This window comes from Panthera onca, chromosome D2 (genome assembly GCF_046562875.1).
Source record: "Panthera onca isolate mPanOnc1 chromosome D2, mPanOnc1 haplotype 2, whole genome shotgun sequence".
NCBI lineage: Eukaryota > Metazoa > Chordata > Mammalia > Carnivora > Felidae > Panthera > Panthera onca.
The window spans coordinates 9710202-9733801 of record NC_138349.1 but is presented as its reverse complement, the minus strand read 5'-3'; the positions used below and the strand labels follow the sequence as shown (position 1 = coordinate 9733801).

At 50.8% G+C, this 23600-nt stretch overlaps 1 protein-coding gene across 3 annotated transcripts in view; it reads left to right on the top strand.

Moving 5' to 3' along the window:
- The window catches only part of BTBD16 (BTB domain containing 16), a 44809-nt gene extending 26313 nt beyond the window's left edge, over nucleotides 1–18496 (top strand). For 2 of the 3 annotated variants that reach the window (XM_078434909.2, XM_078434908.2), the window contains exons 11-16: nucleotides 11161–11252; nucleotides 12128–12210; nucleotides 14456–14533; nucleotides 15676–15774; nucleotides 17093–17266; nucleotides 18348–18496. In XM_078434909.2, the coding sequence (XP_078291035.2) occupies nucleotides 11161–11252; nucleotides 12128–12210; nucleotides 14456–14533; nucleotides 15676–15774; nucleotides 17093–17266; nucleotides 18348–18416 (595 nt within the window). In that variant the 3' untranslated portion in view covers nucleotides 18417–18496. The remainder of the gene's footprint in view (nucleotides 1–11160; nucleotides 11253–12127; nucleotides 12211–14455; nucleotides 14534–15675; nucleotides 15775–17092; nucleotides 17267–18347) is intronic. The other variant, XM_078434910.2, reaches the window with a different exon arrangement.
- Nucleotides 18497–23600: the final 5104 nt, after the last annotated feature.

Below are 23600 nucleotides of genomic sequence, written 5' to 3'. Positions count from 1 at the left end.
GTATTACCAAACCACACTGACCTTAAAAACATCGCATTTTATTTTATTTTTTTATTTTTATTTTTTTTTTAACGTTTATTTATTTTTGAGACAGAGAGAGACAGAGCATGAACGGGGGAGGGGCAGAGAGAGAGGGAGACACAGAATCGGAAGCAGGCTCCAGGCTCTGAGCCATCAGCCCAGAGCCCAACGCGGGGCTCGAACTCACATACCGAGAGATCGTGACCTGAGCCGAAGTCGGACGCTTAACCGACTGAGCCACCCAGGCGCCCCAAAAACATCGTATTTTAAATGTACCTGGGGGCGCCTGGTGGATCAGTTGGTTAAGGGTCTGACTCTGGATTTCCACTCAGGTCATGATCTCATGATTTTTGGGTTTGAGCCCTGCATCGGGCTCTGCGCTGACAGTGTAGAGCCTGCTTGGGATTCTCTCTCTTCCTCTCTGCCCCTCCCCCACTCGCTCTCTCTCTCTCTCTCTCTCTCTCTCTCTAAGTAAGTAAATAAATAAACTTTAAAAAAGGTACCTAAATTAGACCAGGTTGTCCTCACTTATATTTCACAACAGCATACAAAATTCTGAATTTTCTGAACAAATGAAAAAGCATTTGAATGTACAAAAGTTTCATAGAATTAACTTAAGTTTCTTATCCTCTCTAAACTTATAAGTTCTAATAATTGCGCGTTCTAATAATTGCGTATCTCAAAATTTCAGTAAAAAATAACTACAGTTTAATGTTCACCATTTAATTATGCTCACTAATTCTGATACGTGCTTCTTTTTTAAAATGTTTATTTTTGTGAGCGAGAGAGAGAGAGAGCATGAGCAGGGGAGGGGCAGAGAGAAAGGGAGACACAGAATCAATTCAAAGCAGGCTCCGAGCTGTCAGCGCAGAGCCCGATGTGGGGCTTGAACCCATGAACCGCGAGATCGTGACCTGAGGGAAAGTCAGGTGCTTAACCGACTGAGCCACCCAGGCGCCCCGACAACAGCACCTTCTATTTGTAATCTCATTTCATCTGTAAAAGACTCCGGGGCTTGCTTTGTCATTCCCATTTTACAGATGACTAAACCGAGGTGGAAATGAACTATCCTGTCAGAGATCACACAAGTGGTAAGGGACGGGGTCTGACTTGAACTCGGCCTGCGGAAATCCCAAGACACTTTGCTGCCCATTCCTAGAATGGCCGATTGGATATCCTCTCTTGTGTCCACTCAGCTGGTTCAGTAATAGCTCCCTGGGCGCTGTGTTCAGAAAGATCCTGAGGCTACCTCTAGGTTCAGTGTTGCTGTTAGCAGGGGACTTGGAGTGCGCCTTCCCCTCCCCGTGCTGCCCTCTGCTGTGAGTGTTTTCTATCTGTCCTATCAAGAGTGCCCCCATTAGCAGTGGCAGCCTGGGCACAGGGGAGCAGGGTGGGCGGCAGGGCGAAACTGGTAGTTTATGGGCTCCCTTTCATGCCTCTTTATAAAGCTTCGATTAAAACTTTGTATGTATGCTCACATCACACGAGCTGGCTGTGGAGTGTGGTGGCCCTGTAGCTACAGACAGTCCCAGGCGGGCCGCAGGGGGTCTGCCTGGAGGAAGTGACAGACGGCATCACTTTCATTGTCGGGTTTAGGCATCGGCTCCCCACCTCAGCAGGAATGGGGTTTCCAGGCACGATAAGGCGTGTTCAAGGGAGCAAAGGGGCTCCATTCCTTTTGTACGTGTGAGTTTAGCAGATAAACACATCTTCCACCTATTCGTCAGTGGCTTGGCCTGATCAAGCCAAGTTCCGTTTGCATTGTTCTGAAGCAGTGAATCCTTTTCTGGAACATCTGTGCACCATGTTAACTAAAGAGCCCATTTTTCCTGTCTCGTTTTTTGGGGAAAGCGGTATTCAGTGCCAGGATGATATGCACTTTGCTTAGTTTCTATATAATTTGCTTTGAGTGCAAATGTTTTACTAACCACCCCCCACTCTTTTAATAGCCCAAGAGACACTTTTTCCAGTGAGTCATGCACAACCAGGAAAACTTGCTCTCTGGTTCCAGGTTAACTTTCATACTGGGAATGTCTTAGAATCGGGAGGTAGGAAATGAGCTGGAATGTGGAAACTGCTTTTAATGCGGTAGAAACAGAGGGAATGAGGCTCTCAGGGGGTGGCCCCCTGCTGAGAGGAGGGTGCGCCTGATTTTCCTGAGCTGGAGTCCCAGGGCTCCTCCTCACCATCATTAGCTTTTCCATTCCTCTTGAACCTACGCTGGTTGCCTCTTGACCTCACACCTCCCACGCCTGGCATTTCCCAAGCCCCCGATGCTACATTGTTCCTTGTTGGAAACCATTTGTGAGTTTCCCTTTGGTCCCAGTACCTTCTACTGGGGGGCCCCGTGTTCTCTGACTGCAGCACAGCGGGGGACTCCCAGCAGCCTGTGCGCCTGCCTTCCCTCCCGCTTCCCCGCCAGCAAGCTTGGTGCCCCAGGGAGAACAGACAGATGGTCTGGGCCTGGGGGCTCTTCCCCTGCAGCTGTCCAGGCGCACCCCCGACTCTGAGGACCACGTGCCCATTTTTAGGATTGTGGGCGACTCTCCTCTCATCCCAGCTCGCTCTTCTGCCCTAGAACAGTGGCACCTTTAAGGTGTTCCCTCATCCATGGCCTCCGCCTCCCAAATGTGTGTCCCCTGAGTCTCCAGACTCAGCCTGGGGATCAGCACTTGCTTCTCCTGCTAATGTAACTCCCACCCGTTCTGCCCCCGCTGCCAGTCTGTCCACGGTGGGGCCTCCCCTGAGAGCCTCTCTGACCCCTGAGAGCCTGACGACCACTGATGTCCCCCGGGGACATCATGAGCAGCTTCAAGGAAGGGTCTGTGGGCCTTTATCACACCCCTAGCTTGTCTGGCACCGTGCTGTGCATGGAAGAGCTTCTGAAGGATGAGTTTCCAGCAATCGCTTTTTTTTTTTTAACATGTATTTATTATTGAGAGACAGAGCATGAGCATGGGAGGGGCAGAGAGAGAGGGGCACACAGAATCCGAAGCAGGCTCCAGGCTCCGAGCTGTCGGCACAGAGCCCGACCTGGGGCTCGAACTCACAGACCGCGAGATCATGAGCTGAGCTGAAGTCAGACGCTCAACTGACTGAGCCACCCAGGTGCCCCCAGCAATCGCTTTTGTGTGGCTTGGTTCCCCTCACGGAAGTGGGTTGTAATATGCTGATGCAAAATTCAGAGAACACCTTGTCTGTAACAGGGTCTGTAGCCAGATGACTGATGGCGGGTGCCTGCTTGGTGTTCTAGACAAGGAAGGGTTCCAAGGCTTTCTGTAGGCTCGGGGAGAAATAACGTCTCGGTTGGTTAGTGATGTCTACCCCGGACATGGCAGTGGGTACTGGGTGCCTTGCTCGGTGTTTACTATCCCTTCCTGCGGATCCCCGGGGCTGCCCCGCAGCAGGGCAGGGTCTTGGGGCCGCTGGCCCAGAGGAGCTGGCGGCCTGAAGGCTGGAGCTGCGAGAAGGCACTTCTGCTCTTAGTGGAGGAGGGAGGCTGCCGGGAGTCACAGCCAGCGTGGGCCAGAGTCGGGTCACCAGGGGAGCTGACCTTCACGGCTCAATGAGGCACCAAGGGGAACAGCTGGTCAGGTCTCTGTGGCCACGGGACATGCCAGGGACGCTAAAAGATGAGGCAGAGGAGTAGACCCCCTGGGAGACAGTTCATAGGCTTCGGAATGAGGATCAAGGAAGCTGAGTCTTTGGCCCGGTTTTTAAAGTTACGTGTATTGATGAAAGAGTGTAAATGACAGAGTGATCTATGAGGGATCTCCCAGTGGTCAGAGTGGACATCTTGAGGCCACCACAATATGGGGACTTCCCAAATGGGACCGTACTTTTGTAACGTGCAGCAGTGGGACAAGTGGCCCGAACACAAGCTAGTGGGGCCCTGTGAGGCACTGGAAACAAGGCCACGCTGCAGCCGTGCCTGTGGCCTTGGCCGGCCTGGCGCCCGGATTGGAGGGTTTGGAACGGTAATTGAGTAAAAGTAGGGGCGCCTGGGTGGCTCAGTCGGCTAAGCATCCAGCTCTTGATTTCAGCTCAGGTCATGAACTCACGGTTCCGAAAGCTCGAGCCCTGCGTCAGGCTCTGCCCTCACAGCAAGGAGCCGGCTCGGGATTCTCCCTCTGTCTCTGCCCCTCCCTTGCTCGAGCTCTCTGTCTCTCTCAAGATAAATAAATAAACTTAAAAAAATTTTTTTAAATAGATCAGATGCCCCTTTTCTTACCTGTCTTAGCAAGGTCTGGAAGGCACACTAGGAGTGAAGGTGTTTGAACAGTCGACCCCAATACCAGCAATGCCTGCAAATAAAGACATATGTCCAAGCCTTGTTTATTCTCCCAGGTTCTTTCATTCTTTGATTTTTTTTTCAAGTTTTTATTCATTCTACCGGTAGTTATAGAACATGCACTCTATGCCAGAGACCCTGACAGAAAGCTGAAGGGGAAGTTTCTCTACCTAGCCAGACACGTACACTTTGCAACTTATTTTCATGGCTGAGTATAACGGCATAGGAGGGGAGCATTCATACACACACACACACACACACACACACACACGCACACGCCCCTTGGCCCCCACAGTCTGTTTTCTGGCAGTGGTTAATTTAGAAAAACAAATAGACCGGCCAGAATTAAATTTAACATTTCCTTGTAGGAAAAACAAAAAATGTAAGCAAAGCTTACACAGATTCCATCCACAGAGGAGAAGTCATCCTTTCTTTCCAGTTAGCAGTCTGAGAAGTCCAGGAAAACTGTAAAAACTCATCAGTTGGAGTAGGGCCAGAGGCAGGCAAGTTTTTCACTTTTTTAAAACTGCATTTTTTTTTTAAGTTTATGTATTTATTTTGAGCGAGAAGGTGGGGAGCAGAGAGAGGGAGACAGCAGGTTCCCAGCCATTAGCACATAGCCTGAGGGGGCGCTCAATCCCGCGACCTGTGAGATCATGACCTGAGAGGAAATCAAGAGTCAGACACTTAACCGACTGAACCACCCAGGCGCCCCAAAGGTACATTTTTAACCAAAGCATAAAATACATACAGAAAAGTGCACAGACCTTAAGTGGATTTCCGCAAAGCTCACACATCTGTGTCAGCAGGGCCCAGACTGAGGGACAGACTCGACCAGTCACCTAAAGTGTCTTATCTCAGTCCCCACCTTTCCCAGAAAAAGGAAAACAACATCCAGGCTTCCTTTACTTTCCAGATGTCTTGGCTGCTTTTGAACTTTGCGTAAACAGAATCTTACAATATACGCTTCTTAATGTCTGCCTTCCCTTTCACTCAATAACGTATCTATAAAGTCCGTCCAGGGAGGAACAGCCAGGGAAGGCAAGGGACTTGCTCAGGATCCTTCTGCAATGAATTGGTGGAGGGTCTTCTAGATCTTTGGACACGTCCTTTTATTCTATTTTTTTAAGTCCGTTTATTTATTTTGAGAGAGAGAGAGACAACACGAGTGGGGAAGGGGCAGAAGAGAGGGAGAGAGAGAGAATCTCAAACAGGCTCCACGCTGCCAGCACAGAGCTCAATGTGGGGCTCGAACCCATGAAACTGTGAGATCATGACCTGAGCTGAAACCAAGAAATGGACACTTAACCGACTGAGCTACCCAGGCACCCCCACATCCCTTTCTTTTAAGATTCTCCAGATTGTAATTCTGGCCCTTAACTGATTTGTTAATCACTAAGTGGGTCCTTCTTAGACACAAGGATGGGTCCCAGCAATGGGCTTACAACCTTTCCTGAAGGAGGTCACTGAAAACAGTCAGCGAAGCCATTTTCCGCATGATCCCAACGCCTGGATTTCCCTGGCCGCTGCTGCTGAGTCTCCCCTCCTTCCTGGGGCCTATCCAAATCTGATCCAACCTTGACAGCACTAGCCGAGGACTCCTCCCGGAAGCCTTCCCAGATCTCACTTGCACACAGGACAGATTCCTCCTCTGAGCTCCTCTGTGCAGAGGGAACCAGAGCATGTGCTGACTGGGTGGGTGGGCACTGACCTGACAAACCCAGCACCATGTTCCCCCCAGACCCTGAGGGGGGAGCCTTGGAGGAGAGCCACCATGCCACGGCCTGCGCCCCTGACCCCTGAGCCTGCTGATGTCTCCAGGGAGACGCTCTGTGATCCTATGTGCTGGGGCGGCCAGAAGCCATGCATCTACTGTGATTAATTAGTGGCATTTGAAATGTGGCAACAGAGTCATCATGAAACTGGGCACCCCTGGTGTGAGAACTCTCATCTCTTAACCGGAACATTCATTTTGAAATATGCCATGAGTCACGGACATGAGCGCCATTAAATTGTTTGGTCTCAGATTAGCCAAGCCCTATAGAGGGGGGTAGGTATATGTGGGGACAACGGGGTTTCCCGTCGCTGGACTTTGGTGTTTCTTGCCTTTTTTAAATTTCTTCTTTTGCTCTGACCACATTGCCTCTGCTCCGCTAGAGTCTGGCTTTCTGGAAGCTGAATCTCCTTTCTTTTCAAGGTCCCTAAATATTACCCCCATTCCTTACTAACTTTTCACTTCGGTCACATGGCTTCTTGGCTTGCCACCCAAATGGGGCGGACCCAGTGTGTCATCTTCAATGAGAGTAGAGACGTGGAAGGAGCCCAAGAAGTGTAGAGCGTCCAATGCAAGAGGTCCCTCCAGAGGGCAGCTAAGGTTATCGTTACACAGGATTTCTAGACCCAGTTCTGCCGTCGGGCAAAGGTTAGGACGGACTTTCTTGTCAAGATGACATCGAAGTGGGTCTCAATGAATGTCTAGTAGGACTTGACCCGGCAAATAAGCGTGGCAACAGCAGGGGGGCCCATAGCACAGGAAACCCAACCTGGAGCAGCCTGGTCTGTGTGCACACGTGTGTGCGTGTGTGTGTGTGTGTGCATGTGTGCACGTGTGCGTGCATGAGCTGGGGCGGGACAGCTGGCGTTCCTTGAACAGACACATGGGCGCATGGAGGGAGGGGATGGCAGGACGGAGGCTGCTGAGTTGGCGGGATCGATTCCTCATCCAATTCATTCACTCAACAAATTGCAAGCCGGCTGAGCGCCAGGCCCTGTGAGAGGCGCCGAGAGGACAAGAGCAAACAGAACAGATGCCAAGCCCCAGCTTCGCGGCGTTTACGACCTCGGAAGCAGAGACAGACAATACGTTCAGTGAATAAGATGCATGTTAGCAGATGGTGGCCCTGAGTCTGGGTCCCGCTCCTGCCACAAGCCGGCTGGAAGTCTTTGGACGAGAACCTGACCTTTCTGCAGGGACATTAGCAAGACCCATGTATCAGGCGCAAGTTCGTTCGGACTCGAAGAAAAGGCCCTTGGCGGGAGGCGCTGAAAGGCAGTGACATCTGATAGGTGACAGTGGGAGCGGCCATCAGAAGTGTTTCACTTACCGCACCGTGGGGTTAAGAGGCTAGAGGATGGGCTCGTGGTTGCTGGCTTTCTGAAGGCACCCAGGTCTATACTGAGGGACGGCTGGAAAAAAGCCATGTGCCCTTCTCATCACGAGGTATTGCCTCAAAGAGTGCAGTTTTTTTTTTCACGCTTCACCTTAACATTTAAAACTACTATTTCAAATATTTTTTCACAGAAATGAAGTAATGTTTTAATCCTAGTTCTTTTTTATGATAGTAAAGTATTAAGATAAAATTGGCCTTGTTAGGGGCGCCGGGTGGCTCCGTCCGTCGGTTAAGCCGCCGACTTTGGCTCAGGTCATGATCTCGCAGTTCGTGAGTTCGAGCCCCACGTCGGGCTCCGTGCTGACAACTCAGAGGCTGGAGCCTGTTTCGGATTCTGTGTCTCCCTCTCTCTCTGCCCCTCCCCCACTGGCACTCTCTCTCTCTCAAAAAAAAATAAATAAACATTAAAAATTTTTTAATTAAAAAAAAAGATAAAACTTGCCATTTTAACTACTTTTATGTGTGTCATTGAGTGGCAATTAAGTACATTCACACTGTGGTGCAACCATCCCTGCCTTCCATCTCCAGAACGTTTTTATCTTTCCAAACTGAAACTTTATCCGTTGAACGATTAACGGATCTCCATTCCCCTGTCCCCCTGCCCCTGGCAAGCACAGTACTCCTTCTGCTTCCATAAATTCAACTCCTCTAGGAACCTCATGTAAGTGCAATCACATAGAATTTGTTCTTCCGTGTTGGGCTTATGTCCCTGACCATAAAGTCTCCAAGGCTCATCCATGGAATATCATGTGTCAGAATTCCAAAGTGGATATTTTAAGGCTAAAATTTGAGGTGCTGGGGTCATGGGGCCCTGAGTCAGACACACAGGAAGGATAAATGACTCCGACGGATGACAGGATGGGGGAAGTGAGAAGGTTGTGGCTAAAAGCAGCTCTAAAATTACGACTGGTGCCAGTCAGAGGGACACTTGTCCTGGGCATTGCCTTTCAGGAAGTCTGGGGGGGGGTTGTCCCCAGGGCCCTTGAAAGCAGGACCCAGAGCCAACCTGGGCATGTCTTTCAGTCTCAGGGACCTATGAACTGTCCTCCCCAAAGGGGTCATGCCCCAAGGGTTTCTTGAAGACCTGTAGGAGGCAGACACTATGGCCTGACGTTCGTTCCAGAAAAGTCAGTGCTAAACCCAAAGGGATCTTTGCCCGGATGGCATCGAGTGCCAGGGGAAGCCAGGCCAGCATTTGATCCCACCAACAGAGCCGGGCAAAGAGGCCCCCCAGCTTTGTGTTAGCTTCCTGTCACATTGGGTTGGGGTAATGAGCCCATCATCGGGCCAGAGAGTAGAGGATGCCTCTGCCTTCAGACGGTGGAGAGGAGCCGGGTTCGATGGAAAACGCACTGAGCTGTTCTCAGGAGGCCTAGGTAGAGTCCTGGCTCTGCAACAGTCGGCCTCACCCGTCTCCAAGGGCAGGGCTGTGTGCATCGGTTCAAGGTGCTGGACCACATCCCTCCGATGCTTTCAGATTTTAGAAAATCAACAGCTGAAGCCACCATCTTCTTCCTCTGGGATGGCCCAAGGCTTGGGCAATTCAGAGGCTGGCAGTGACAATGAATGCCACCAAAAACAACTCCATGCCGTTGGACAGCTTGAGTCCAGGTCACTTTCCCAGGGACGAGAGGACAGTGGTGGTAATCATGAGGTACGGAGTGCCTGTGGGGCATCGGAAGCTGTGCCCAGCACCATCACCTTTACTCTTCCTTGATACCCATGGAGACACACGTGGCCGTTGTCCCCACTTGACAGAGAAGGAGATTGGAGCTCGGGGAGGCTCAGTCACGTGACTGATGGCCAGCTGGTCCAGGACCGGAAGCTAGTCCCAGCTCATGGAAGCATGATTAGACAACAGATGAGCAGACTCATGACCTCGTAAGTCAGCCACCATCGGTGCCACTTTCCTGTGACCCAGAGGGATCTTAAAGTCCGATCACCTGTCTCCACAAAGCTCTTTCCCGAATCCTCTGGGAAGGGAGGTCTGTCGGGAGAGTTCCTGGCTGATGGGCTGTCGGGTCCGAGTGCCTCTTCCAGGGAGACTCTGCGGCTTGGCTTCCTGTACCCTCCCAGCAGCCGTCCCACAAAGCTGCAGGGTTGGTGCCTGGGGGCTTCTGAGTCGCAGGGGACGTGCTGTCCTCAACCGTTCAGCTTTCTGGGCTGAAAGTGTCTCTAACCAGCAGCTCCAGCAAGTGCTCCCTTCTTAGGGCAGTACCAGAACGTAGGTGCCCTTGCCGGGGACGCAGGCTCATTCCCTAGAGCACTCGGCTGGAGGGGACTGTGCCAGCTCGGCCCCTTCTTCCCTCCGTGACACCTACACCCAGTACGATGTCACCTAGCTTGTTCCTCCGTTAAATGGTGAGAGAGAGGCAGGAAAGGGAACAAGCGAGTCTTATCCGTCCACTCGCTTCGTGATGAAGACATCGCTCGTGATGAAGACATCACGTTCTCTGGGTACCGGCCCGGCCTACACTAGCCCAGCTACATGTGCGCAGGCTGACGGAGGGCGGGTTCCGGGATCAGTAGAACTGTACTGTGCCTGAAAGCATCAGCATTCCTTTATTTACGCCTGATCTGTCTACCACCAGAGACTGGCACCCAGTGGCATCTAACAAATAATCACTGAATTGAATCAACTCATTTGTCTTTGTGCCCCTCTCCCACCCCACGCGCCTCAGCATCCCTAAACTAGCTCCTGGGACCGCGGACACGGAGGGTCCCAGAAATTCCTAGGACTTCTGAAAGCAAATGGTCCTTAGCAGGCTGGCGGGCACCTCCAGCGGGACACGGGGCCAATGGTGTGTTCAGTCTGGCTGAGACAGGGTGTGATTTGAACATCACTCTTGATTCATGGAAAAATAATCTGCGGGCGCCCTTGGCTGGTCTCATACGGATCTGCCTTGAGGGAATGACTTTGTGTTTCCAAAGGGACTCAGAAAAATTACTCCCGTTGTCCCCATTGATGAAACGTGACGAAGCAAGTTGTTGCAAAACAAGAATGGTGAATGTGTGTCCGCGTGTATGCGTGTTCGCAAAGGGAATCTGATCTCAACCCAGCCCTGACCTTCAGCACGGATGGAAATTAACTGGAGCTTAGTACCGACGGTAACTGCAGAACAGCTACTGAAATTCGTCACCCGCTTTCCTTCTTTTTAACCCTACCAGAAGGCACTTTTGAAGGACCTAAGTTGGTCACTATTGAAAGGGCAGCTTGTGTAGAGGAGGAGTACAAAGTCCTGCGTTCAAGTCCTAACTGGGCCTTTGTTTTTTCATCTGTAAAATGGAGCCCATGACACCTGCCCTGTCTGGCCCGCAAGAAGTTTGTGAGGCTCAAGTGAGAAAATGTATCTTGAAACCCTCCATAAAGTAACATATGTTACCGCCAGTCACTTACTTCATCAGTATGTGCTGTGCACCTGCTCTGTACGTAGTGTGGCAATGGATGTCAAGGGACTAGGACCAGTGTCTCGTTATCACCTGTGGGGTCAGCCTTCACCCAGGCTGTCCCAGCTGCCCTCTGCTTCCGCACGCCTCACCCATCCAGAGAGAACCAAGCACATCTACCCCTGACGGGTGAAACCACTAGTCTCTTTGACATGACTCTTGTTAGCCCTCGCCAATTCCAGAAAGGAGGTTTAATGACAGTCTCTTGTTCCTCTTTGCACCTCTGCTCAGCTTCTCCAGGAAGAATTCCTTTCTGGATCAGGACACGGGACAGAGCTTGGTGCCACTTTTCCTTTGCCTGCGCCTGCACGGCATCATCAAAGGTAAGCCCTGCCTGAGTGAGTGCATCTGGGAAGGCCCTTGGGGACCCGCCCCACCCTCAGCAACTCCCAGGAAATACCCCACAGGCCTTTCCAAAGGAATCAGCTAGGATATGGCATGGTCACCTCCAAGTTGTGTGACTTTGGGAAAGTCACATAACTGCCTGGTCTCAGTGTCCCAGTCTATAAAATGGGGGATAGTCAGAGCTTCCGTGAAATATGATATTGGATGAAGGGACTTATGGATTGTGAAAGTATGTGCAGCCTCCAAGGGCTGTGTTATTGTCATCTAGCCACGCGCCCTGCATCTTAGAGCGGCGTCCCCTCCAGGTCACTTGCTCTGTGGTTGGGGAGGAGACTCCTGTGCGCCAGACCTGGCTTTCTCAGCCTCCTGCGCTGGGCCTGGGGGAAGGCATCTGTGACTTGGAAAGAGGAGGAAGCCCCCTGGGGAGTGTGTTTTGGGGCTGCCCGGGTGCCCCCCCTCCCAGACCTTTGTGAATAAAAGCACATTTGGGAAAGTTTTCAAAGCCATTTCCAATTATCCAGATAAAACGCATAGCTTTAAAACCCAGGAATGGTTGATGGACCCCAGGTAGTTTTGTCCAAGTTGCTTCTAGACGCTCCCAAAGACACTGATGATCCGAACTCAGCCCTCCCTTCCTGGGCAGGATTTCGGCCAGGGGGCCTTGAACACTCTGGGGGAAAGTGCTCTGTGCCGGTCCATCTGGGCTCTGCACACCTTGTGACCCCCGGGGGGCCCTGGCCAGGCCCTCTAATCCTCAACCCTTGACTTCCTCCTTTTTCTCTCTGCAAATCAGACTTCTGTGGCTCTGTTATGAATAAATCTATAAAAATGTTCTCTTTGTGTTTCTTCCAAGGCAAAAATCTGGAGGAGTTAAGGCACATTAACTTCTTCCCGGAGTCCTGGCTGATCCGGGTTACAGCCAACCATTACCACGCAGTGAGTTGCCAGCTCAGCAAGGAAACAATTATTGAAATTTATTGCTTTTCTGACCTGGCTTTCTCTGGAGACGTGTTTTGCATTTGAAACCTCTGAGCCTTTGAGGTCGGGATGTTTCTGGCTCCTCCTTCAGGGGAGTGGAGAGATTCAAGCCTGGCGGGGGTGGGGGGGGGGGCGCGGAGGGAGGAGGCTTGGGCGGAGCCAGGTGCTTCGGGCATGTGCGGGCATGTGCACTGTTGACCTGGAGAGTGAGGGGGGGGTCTGGGACCACTGGCTGCCCCGCCCTCCTGGCCCAGCCCCGCCCCCCCCATGGACACACACGTAACCTGTGCTTGTTACTGAAATTTTTTTAATTAATTTTATTTTTTTTTAATTTACATCCAAATTAGTTAGCATCCAGTGCAACAATGACTTCAGGAGTAGATTCCTTAGTGCCCCTGACCCATGTAGCCCCTCCCCCCTCTCACCCTCCCTCCAGTAACCCTCAGTTTGTTCTCCATATTTGTGAGTCTCTTATGCTTTGTCCCCCTCCCTGTTTTTATATTCTTTTTGTTTCCCTTCCCTTATGTTCATCTGTCTTGTCTCTTAAAGTCCTCATACGAGTGAAGTCATATGATTTTTGTCTTTCTCTGACTAATTTCGCTTAGCATAATACCCTCCAGTTCCATCCACGTAGTTGCAAATGGCAAGATTTCATTCTTTTTGATTGCCGAGTAATACTCCATTGTGTGTATAAATCACATCCTCTTTATCCATTCATCCATCGTTGGACATTCGGGCTCTTTCCATACTTTGGCTGTTGTTGATAGTGCTGCTATAAACATGGGGGTGCATGTGTCCCTTCGAAAGAGCACACCTGTATCCCGTGGATCAATGCCTAGTAGTGCAATTGCTGGGTCGTAGGGTAGTTCTATTTTTAGTTTTTTGAGGAACCTCCATACCGTTTTCCAGAGTGGCTTCACCAGCTTGCATTCCCATGACATTTTTTAAATGCAGAGAAACTGAATGAAAGAAAAGACATACCCCTCAGACCCATCACCCAAAGACAACCTACAACCACTACTAAGATCTCGTTGTGTTTTACTGGCCGCAAACTCTTCCACCAAGAACATCTGCTATATAAACAACACTACTTTGCCTCTCTTTTAGTGCAGAAAATTTGCCACGCTCCTATTTGTTAACTATTAGACATGGCTGTAGGCTGAACGTATTTGCACGTGATGGTTTATTTTACTATCCTTAGAATTACTTTCTTGCAGGAGATTGTCAAGAACAGAAAATACTGGCCCAAAAAAGGAATGTTCATTTTTGTTCTTGATATGTGGTAACAGTTTGGGACCAAAACGCTCTTCCCCCCGTAATGAATGAGCTTGCTTCACTTCGTACATGCTCAGCAAATTGGGCGTTTTTATCTCAGATCCCGTTTGTCAAATGAGAGGCAAACAACGAAATCTCATTTCTCAATATGCATTCCCTTTATTACTGGGAAATACGGATATTTTTCCAAGTGGCATTTCCCCCTTTGTGAATTGTCCTATGCCAACTGTTGCAGTTCTTGTGTTTCCAATTGTGCATTTTTAGAGATGAAGTGGGGCAGTGTTTGAGTTCCGAAGATTTATGAGTCACTAGTTAAAATTCAATTCAGCCCAACAAATACCTATTGTAATGTGCAAACCACAGCGCCCGGTGCCCCTGCACAACAGATAATGACTCCATGGAACCGAGCCTCTCTGGGATGTAACTCAGAACTCTGCTCTAACAGAGCACAATGGAGGCGGGAGACAGTCCTTGGGGCTGGACACCTCAGGAAGTTCCCCTCCCCCCCCACACACCCTCTTCATGTTCTTCTGACCTGGCCCACCTCCTTCCTTTTGCCCCTTGTGGGATCCCGCCATGTCATGGAGCCCGCCATGTGGGATCACGCTTGTGACTTTATGGGCGTGATCATTCTCTGCATCACAATCAGGCTATTTATGTGCACATTTTATTTACCCGGGGAAAATTCTCAGGAATTTTTCTTGTTCTCATCTCTCGTTCTCTGAAAGCATTAAGCACAGTACCTGGCACATAGTCGGCGTCGACAAATACTGCAGACTGGATCCATGGCCAAGTGTGGGATCCAGAGACAGAGCTATCTATCAAGCATGGTGGGGGCTGTGGGATCAATGAACTGACGCAGAGATGGGGAGAGATGCTCGTGTCCCAGGGTCAGATTGCCAGTGAACTGTGTGCACCTGTCTTTCAGCTGGAGAGTGGGGGTGACATGGCCCACGTTAAAGATCTTACCACCCAGGCCGTGAGATTCGGGATGCTCTTTAACCAGGTACAGACCCCTGGGCCCAAGCAAGGGGAAGGACCGTTTTCTCCCAGGCTTGGCTAAGGACATTTGTATAATCACTTCTTACCTCTGTTAGGAAGGCCAGGGAAGAAAAGAAAATAGTCATGTCTCTTCTGCATGTTCCCACCACACCCTGGGAAAAACAATTCGCAAGACAGGGGCCTGGGACAGGCCATTCATTTATCTGATGTGCACATCCAAAATTTCTCCTTGAGGGGGACCAGCTGTCCTCGTTTTTCGGGGATGGAGGAGTTTCCCTGGGAAGCAGGACTTTCAGTTCTGAAACCAGGAAAGGCCTGGGCAAGCTGGGATGAATTGGCCGTTCTCTTTCCCGCAAACATCAAGACTTGCCAACAGTTCCGGGAGAGATTCCACTCCAAGCCTGTGTTGGCAGTTACAAAGGGGAAGCTATTCTGGGCGGGTATTTTCATGGGTCCCCCAAATCAAAGCAGAGTGGGTCAGGGAACTTGGCTGCAAGGTATGTGGGCACTCAGCCACCAGGGGTGTATGCAGGGCTAGTGGCTGCATTCTGTCTTGGGTTCCCTGGGATGGGCACAGCTGTCCAAGCAATTGCTGTACTCAGTTGTTGAAAGCCACTCCAGTAGTGATCTCAAAAGAAGTTGTGTTTCAGGGACTCGGGGCTCTGAATCTATCATCAAAGACTCCCCTCTGGGTCAGGCCTGGATGGGCTGGGTCTACACCTCACTTGCCTACACCTGCCTAAGTGGACAGACCACACACCGCAGGGGTCAGGAGGACACCTTGCAATACCATGAATATGGAATATCTTTTAGGCCCATCCAAATTGGAGCAAATGCTTTGCTTCATAGGTCCGCAGGCCACAGATTATCTAAGAACATGCCTAACTCATCCTTCTCCCCACTAGAGGATGTGTAGAGCAGTTAAGATCATCACTGAGTACAACCCATGGGGTTTGTAAAGTCACTACAGTTTGTTCGGCCCTTCCTGAGCTAAAATTGCTGTTGTGTTTTAATTAGTCACTTTTGTGTGTCAAATTAGTCGCTTCTGTTTCAGCTAGAATTTGCTTTTTCTGTGTCCTCTTGCCTTTGAATACAGAAGGTTTCTTTCCCTGTCACTTTGTTGTTTGTTTATCCTTCCCAACTTAGGAGTACACAACTCATTCGGAAGTGATTGCCATATACGGATTCTTCTTTGAGATAAAGGGAGTCAGACATGATACTACCTCTTACAGTTTTTACATGCAGGTAAGAAGGACAGCGCACAGGAAAGTTGTGTCTCTGAAACAGTCTTTTAGATCCAGAGTCAATTCATACGAAATTAATAATAATTGATCAATCATTAGCTAATGATGAATACGAAACGTGTTGTAAGCCTACTGCTAATTATGTTCATACCTGTGAGGCCATTTGATTTTTACAACCTTGGGAGGTTTGAGGGTCCATATGGCCCCTATTGGCAAAGTTGGGGTTCCGTTCTAGACTCCGACTCTACGTTTGGGGCCCAGTTCGTCTTCTGTTCCTGCGTGATGGGCGATGCTTTACAGATGATCATTCTTCAGTGGAGGGAAGAGGGAACAGTCTTGTTTAGAGAGGCGAAGCAGGGCGGTGGACAGGACACTGGTGAATTCAGGAGGACAGAGGGATTCGCCTCAGTGCTCTTGCTACAGGCTTTTGGAGGAGTGCTGTGTTTTAGAGCAGAGTCGAAGTCAAGCTGCCTGGTGAGCCCCATGATGTTGACAAGCCCGTGAGCCTCCCCATGTCTGGCTTCCTGAGCCTTGAGATGGGGAAGGTAATAGGACCTACCTGACTTGGTTGTGGGCAGTATTACTGTGTTCATTTGTGCAAAGCATGTGGAACAGGGACTGATGCATAAGGCACTATATGATGACGCCGACAATGACAGTGACCACTATTATCAGGGACCGCTATGTTCCCCTTAGGATTTGCCTTGTAAGTCTCTAAGGCATCAAGCTCCTTGAGAAACCGTATCTCATTAGTCTTTTTGTTATCACCACTAATCACAGTCCCCGGAACACGGGGAGGTACGTTTGTATTGTGAGCAGGTAAATGGATACATGCACGCCTGCAGAAACCTGAGCTTCAGCCCCAGCTTCGCCGCTACCTCCTTCCATGCCCTTGAGTGAGTCACATCTCTTCCTTGGGTCAGTTCTTGTCTTCAGTGACTCAGGCATTTCCCTACATGATGGAATTTACTGGATGCAGATGAATTATGTAACAACACCCCTCGAAATACCCGTGTGCACGCTCCATTGGTTTTTAAATCCTGGCAAGGCGATAGTGAAGACCTTCCAATTCGGTACAGCCTGACTTAGTGGCATTTTTCTGGGCTCGCCAGACCCCAGTCTGTCTGCCGGTGGTTTTGGGGGGGGGGGGTCAGATGCGAGCTGATTCAGCAGCGGCAGCCGTTCTCAGGAGGCGGGGCTGCGGGGAGCACCCCCTTGCTCTCCACACACCTTACACGGGAGAGTCGACGGACCACGTTTTGCTAACTCTGGGTCACCCCAGTTTCAGTTCCACCTAAGGTGGGTCACCCTCCTTGCAGAGAGTGAGGCACAGTGACGTGGTCTGCGAGCACGGCCCCGTCAGCCTGCGGGCGGAACGCCTGGTGAAGTACGAGATCAGAGCCCAGACCCTGGTGGATGGCCAGTGGCAGGAGTTCAGGACCAACCAGATCACCCAGAAGTTTGGGTTCTCCAAGCCGTCCTGCAAAAGCCACGTGAGTGTTTGCCTTTGACTTCTTTTCTCTTTTATGTCTTTTTTTGCACTTTCTCTCCACCACTCCTTTTTTTGGGCGATCACTGGCTTTCCATCTCCAGTGGTCCACAGGGGAAGCTTGCTCGCTTTCTTAATAGACGGTCACAGCTCCACATCACGCTCAAGAGAAACCTAGAATAAAAAGCTGAGGGTGTGGAAAGCTATCACTATCACGCCAGATCCAGTTTGTAAATGTCAAAGGGTCCTGTTTTGGGAGGAGGGGAGGTTTGGTGGAGTGTGCCTGCCACCATCGCCTCTGCTGTTGCCTGGACATCCCCTGTGACGTGCCCCAAGATCCGTGGCCTGGCCCACCTGGCTCAGTGGCCGGCACAAGCATCCGGGCGGATTCTGTACCTGGCCTGGCTCCTGACGGGTAAAATCCAAAGTCTGCCAGAGAGCCTGTCTGTAGTCCTAGGAGGAACTCTGAGCGTGAATTTCAGGAGGTCCAGGGGCCGCCCTGGGTGCCCCGCAGGGAGTGGGACTCAGCTTTAAGCCAGGGGGTCCTTCCCTGTCCCGTCTGCGCATCAGAAATCAGCACGCTGGGCTGCTGGTGAGGTCCACGGGCCTGCGCGCCACCCAGCTCCTGAGGCGATGTATTCCGCAGTGGGGCCCGACATCAGTGTTGTTTAAAGCTTCCCAAGTTATTCTCTGCGATGTCAGAAATCAGAACCGCAATTTCCCCTTGTGGAGGTGGGGGCAGGGAGGGGGGGGGGGGCGCCAGGATATTGGCCAGGAGGGAACGTGAAGGTTTCGGGGGGTGCCTGAAATGTTCTCTGTGGTGATCGGCGTGGCGGTCACCCAGGTGTACTCACTCGTGAAAATTCACCGAGCCAAACCCCTAAGATGTGTGCACTTTATTGTATCTAAGTCATACTTAAATGTTTTAAAGTTTGCTTTACAGACCTTCCTTAGGCAGTTCTAGTGTGCAGCCAGAGTTGGGAATGACTGCTTATACCACTGTTAAGGCCTTCCCCCCCCCCCCCAAGAGAGCAATCGTGTTCATCCTAAAAGCCCCATTTGCTTTCTTCCGTTTCATCTTCTAGGCCTTGAAAATCCACACCGTGGGCCTTCCAATCTATGCAAGTTTTTCATTCATCTTCCCAGTGTCTTGACAGTTTCCAGAAGAACCTGTGGGATTTTTCTTTCTTTCGCCAGTGTCTACATAAAAGAAAATAAAATGGCGTTAAAGGGACTGCTCAAGCATTCAGGTGACTTTCCTAGTGGACAGCGAGCGATCTCAGCAGAACTTGGGCCCCCTGTCGGGCTGCTGTGACAGAGAACCGCAGGCCGGGGGGGCTCACAAACAGCAGACGTTTACTGCACACAGTTCTGAGGGGTGTCCAACATCAAGATGCTGGCACATTCAGGGTGGGGGGCTGGTGATAACTTGCTTCCTGGTTCACAGACGGCTGCCTCCTCGCTGGACCCTCACATGGTGGAAGGGGCGAGGGGGCCTCTGGAGCCACATTGGTTTTTTTTTTTCAATTTGTTTCTTTATTTTGAGAGAGAGAGGATAGAGAATCCCAAGCAGGCTCTGCACTGTCAGCACAGAGCCCTATGTGGGGCTCGAACTCACAAACCATGAGATTGTGACCTGAGCAAGAGTCAGATGCTTAACCGACTGAGCCCCTCAGGAGCCCCGTGGGGTCACTTTATAATGGTTAGAATGAGGCCATCACAACCTACTCACTTTCCAAATACCCATCACTTTTGGGGGTTAAGATTCAACATAGGGGTTCTGGGGAGACCTTCAAACCAGAGCACCATATTTGTATCATTTGTGGATGGAAAGTACCAGACGTGAGTCCATTCACCATCCTTGACCTCAGAGCAGCCGGAGGTCAGCCCTAACTTGCTGCTTGAGCTGGAACACTGCGACGGGCGCATCAGCAGTGACAACAAACTCCAGTTGGGAGCACTTGTGCGTCTCTGCCTGCTACACAGCACACACCAGACCACTGTCCTTGCAGCTTTGGTTCAGCCAGAACAGGCGGCAGGAAGGGACGGGAGCCGTTACAAGGTACAGAGTGACTTATTTCCCATCTGCCTTTTCAAATGGTGCTCACTGGTTTGGAGAAAGTGAGGTAGAGAGCCTTTCTCCCCACTTTGCGGATTCGTTTTCTGTTGCAGCGTAACAAAGGACCACAAATTCAGTGGCTAAAAACAACACACAGGTATTGTTTGACAACTGCTGTGGGTCAGGAGTCCAGGCAGCTTTGCTGGGTCCCCTGCTCAGGGTCTCACAAGTCTGCAGTCTAGTGGCAGCTGGGCTGTGTTCTCATCTGAAGACATGACCGGGGGAGAGCCCACGTCCAAGTTCATGACGGTGTTGGCAGATTCATTTTCTTGTAGTTGCATCACTGAGGGCCTGGCTGTTCACTGGCTGTTGGGAGAAGGTCACCCAGGTCCTGGCGGCCCCCCTGCAGTCCCCTGCTGGGAGTCTTTCTCTATAGACATTTCAAAGCATGGCTGCTTGTCCTTCAAGGCCAGCAGGAGAGTGTTGCTTGTGCCAGTCTGTTAAGACAGAGTCTTATACCAAGGTAATCTTGGGAGTGACATCCGACCATCTTACCCATTTTGTCTGGACTAGAAGTGAGTTACATGTTCCACCCACATTCAAGGGAAGCGGGTTACACAAGGAGTCATCTCAAGTGTGCCCACTGCAGCATGTTATCCAGTGTCTTTGGGAAAGTGACGGAGCATCCTTGATGCTGTGCAGATACCAAGATGGGCAAATTTTGTCTAATAATCACTTCAGTATCAGACATGGGCCGAAGGGACCCCCTTCCCAGCAGAGGACCGATGCCCCGTGCAGAGTGACCTAGGAGGGAGGGAGGGAGGCTGGTGGGAAGGTGGGAGATTTGGAGCAGAGAACTGGGAGTTGGATCCATTTTCCAGGGGTATTCCTGCTCCCCGTCTTCAAGTCCTGGCCCGTCTCCCTCACCAGCTTGCTTCTGGCCAAGTCCCGCCCATGGGAAGTAGTGACAGAGGCTTGAAGGACAAGAGACTAGGAGAAGCCAGGGGTTTTCCAGCAGCAGCTGTGTCTCTTTCGCGGCTTCTGCCTGCCTCCTGCCATGGTCCCAGCGTCCATGAAATGGCCCTGCTTCTGGTTCTGTGTCCCTTCAGGCCAAGAGGCCACAGTGCACGCTTCCTTCTGCTGCGAGTCTCTGGGTTATCTCATCCTCTGTTTGCCTTCTTAGTTCTTCCTTCATCCCCATAATCAGTTCTCTGTATTATATTCATTCTGTTTGAAATCCCTGGAGTACTGTGTGCTTTCCAGACAAGCCCCTGATAGGAAAGATTTTGATTAGTTGGTAAGTGTGCCCCAGTGGGGTAGGTGGTTGGAAAACCCCATATGGATAATTCTTCCCATCCCTGCAGGGCTGGGGCAAGGGTGAGGCTCCCCTCGCACCCAAGTACTCAGTAATTCAGATAAATAATATTTTAATGCAATATTTAAAATTTTTAACATTTATTATGGAGAGACAGAGACAGAGAGGAGCAGGGGAGGGGCAGCAAGAGGGGGAGACACAGAATCCGAAGCAGGCTCCAGGCTCTGAGCTGTCAGCACAGAGCCCGACGCGGGGCTCGAACTCACAAACTGCGAGATCATGACCTGAGCCGCAGTCAGACGCTCAACCGAATGAGCCACCCAGGCACCCTTCTGATGTGATATTTGAAAAAAAAATAAAAAATCAATGCTAAAAATCTATGATGCAGTTTGATGAATTACATACGGTGAGCATGCACATGTAACCAGCTCCGAGATCAAAACCCAAAAGAGCATCATCCACACCCCAGACACCCCCACCCCTGCTCACTACCCTCCCAGTCACTACGCCTCGAAAGTAAACACTGCCCCAACTGTCACCATTAATTAGTTTGGCCATTTAGTTGCAATATTCAATCAACAGTATCACACAGTGTACTCTCTCCCGTGCCTGCGTTCTTGTGTTCAACATCTTAAGAGATTCACTTATGTTTTCATAGGGAGGTACGGTTTGTCTTCAAATAAGCCTGATAGTTTCAGTTTTCTTTTTTTAGAACAGGAAATGTTATTTCTAATAATATAGGCTTGTCGAAGAAAAAGAAGAAAATACCAAGAAGAAAATAAAGTCCGCTGGGATTTTATTATGTTTATTATAAAGTTATTTATTATAAAATGTTATTTATTGTAAAATTATTATATAACTTATTATTGATTTAGATTTTATTTTTTGTTATCTCCATCACTCACAAGTCTGGCAGGCAACCTTTTGGAATCAGTTGTAGGTGCACTTACAGTTTTTGTGGGTTTTTTTTTCCCCATTCAAAATGGGACTATGCCGTGCTTCTTCCTTAGAACCTTGATTTTATTCTTAAGGATGAAACAGAATGATTTCCTTAACCAAGGAGCGAGTATTTGGGGAAGAAGACAGCGAATGGTGTCATCTGCGTCACCTCCAAACTAATTGTGCCGAGTTGTACAAGTCACCTGTCACTTTAAATGTCACCTGTCACTTACCCTCAGTGAGCATTGCCGGTTCCTCTTGGGACCGCGCGAGCCTGTGCCATTGCTGCGTGTGACAGCCCCTTTACGGCCGGCCCCTGTGCAGCCGTGTGGGGGCGTGATGATAATGGCTCTAGAGAAAGAGCGGCCTCCTGGCACTTTTCCAGAGTCCTGTGGGATAACAGCGAACGTGAGAACTAAAACCTTCTGAAAAGCGAGTGTGAGTCTGCAGATGTCCAAGAGAGAAGAGGCTGTTTGGAAACACTGCTGAGACAGGGATGATCGCCCACCATCTAAACGATGCAACGGTGCCAGCTTAGCCCTGCGGAACGTGCAAACTCGTGATCCCGGACCCCGCAGGAGTTCGAGAAACTCGCAAAGCAGCAATGCCAAAACTATCTCCCTGAGGTGCATAGCCAAGCCGTGAGGGTCCAAAAGCCCGGGATGTAGGAGGAAGGCAGCCCCCCAAAGAAAGGGTAGGAATCTCCTGCCTCCAGGACCAACAACGGAAGGGCAGGAGGAAGAAGCACTTGACTGGCAACGAGAGGGGCCCTTGGATGTCATTTCTACCTGCTCATTGTACAGTGGGGGAAACCGAGGCCCAGCGAGCTGGAGGGACAGTTCTGGTTGGCAGATGCTTACCAAGCACCTCTGACCCATTAGGCACTTGCCACCCACCTTCTCATGGAATTCTCCTAACCCTTCATGAGTTACCTGTACCTTCCACATCTGGCAAGAGTGGAAGCTGAGCCCCAGAGAGTAAGGCACTGAGGGGTCCAAGGCTCCTCAGAGTGACAGAGCTGGGGGCCACTCAGGGCTGGCCACAGGACCGATGTGTTTCCACTTCCCTCCATGACCAATGAGAAGAGGCGAAATGTTTTAGGGTACTTAATTCAAGTATTGAATGAACGCCTACCTTATTCTCAATAAAACTGTGCCCTGAACATCCGGGGCATGCAGGACCATGCCGCGTAGGGCCGTGTCCCATGTGAAAGGCCATGTGATTCTGACCGGGGCTTTGGGACGGGGTGAGGGTGATGGCACTGAGAAGGTAGCACGTACATGGGCCTTGGAGGGCGGGCAGTATCCTTGCAGGTGGAGGACGGGGCGGGGGGGAGGCGGCCCACTGGTGTGGGAGCAGGCGGGTATCCCGGTCCAGGGCTCTTGGATGGAAGGCGTCACCTGAATCCCCTGGGAGCTGGTGCAAGAGGAGGTGGCCAGGCCCCAGCCGCAGAGGCTGACGTTGCAGTCCAGGGGACGCCTAGGCACCTGCGCTTTAAGAGGCTTCTTGGGAGGTCCAAACGCAGGACGTCTGCCCCCCCCCCCTCCTGCGCACGCCCCCCCTCCTGCGCCCAGAGACTCCACCCTGAGGGTGTCCTTCCCACCACAGGGTTCCCCGCGGCACCACACACACAACCGACTGCCTTCCTTGCCCGGTGGGGAAAATCTGACAGCTCCACCAGACCTGTGAATCTATTTCGCCACGCTGATTTTAGTTTCACAACCAAATTTCCTGTCCTATGAAAGAAACAACTTTTCAGGAGGCGCCACCCCTTTCCACTAGGGGGCGAGGTCTGCCTCCAAAAGGGGAACCGGGATTTTCGCCGCAGAAATTCGCACCCCAAAACTTCACCTTGCGGAGTCCCCCTTGCTTAGTGGCTGAAAGTGAACTTTTGCACAGCCTACGTCAGGCGCTGGTCCTTTGAACGTCTACAGTGTTCACGTCAGAAAAATCTCTGAACTTGGGGAGCGTGGGTCTTGAGCCAAAAAAAATTTTTGAGATGATCTTACAAGCTCTTCTCTTCAT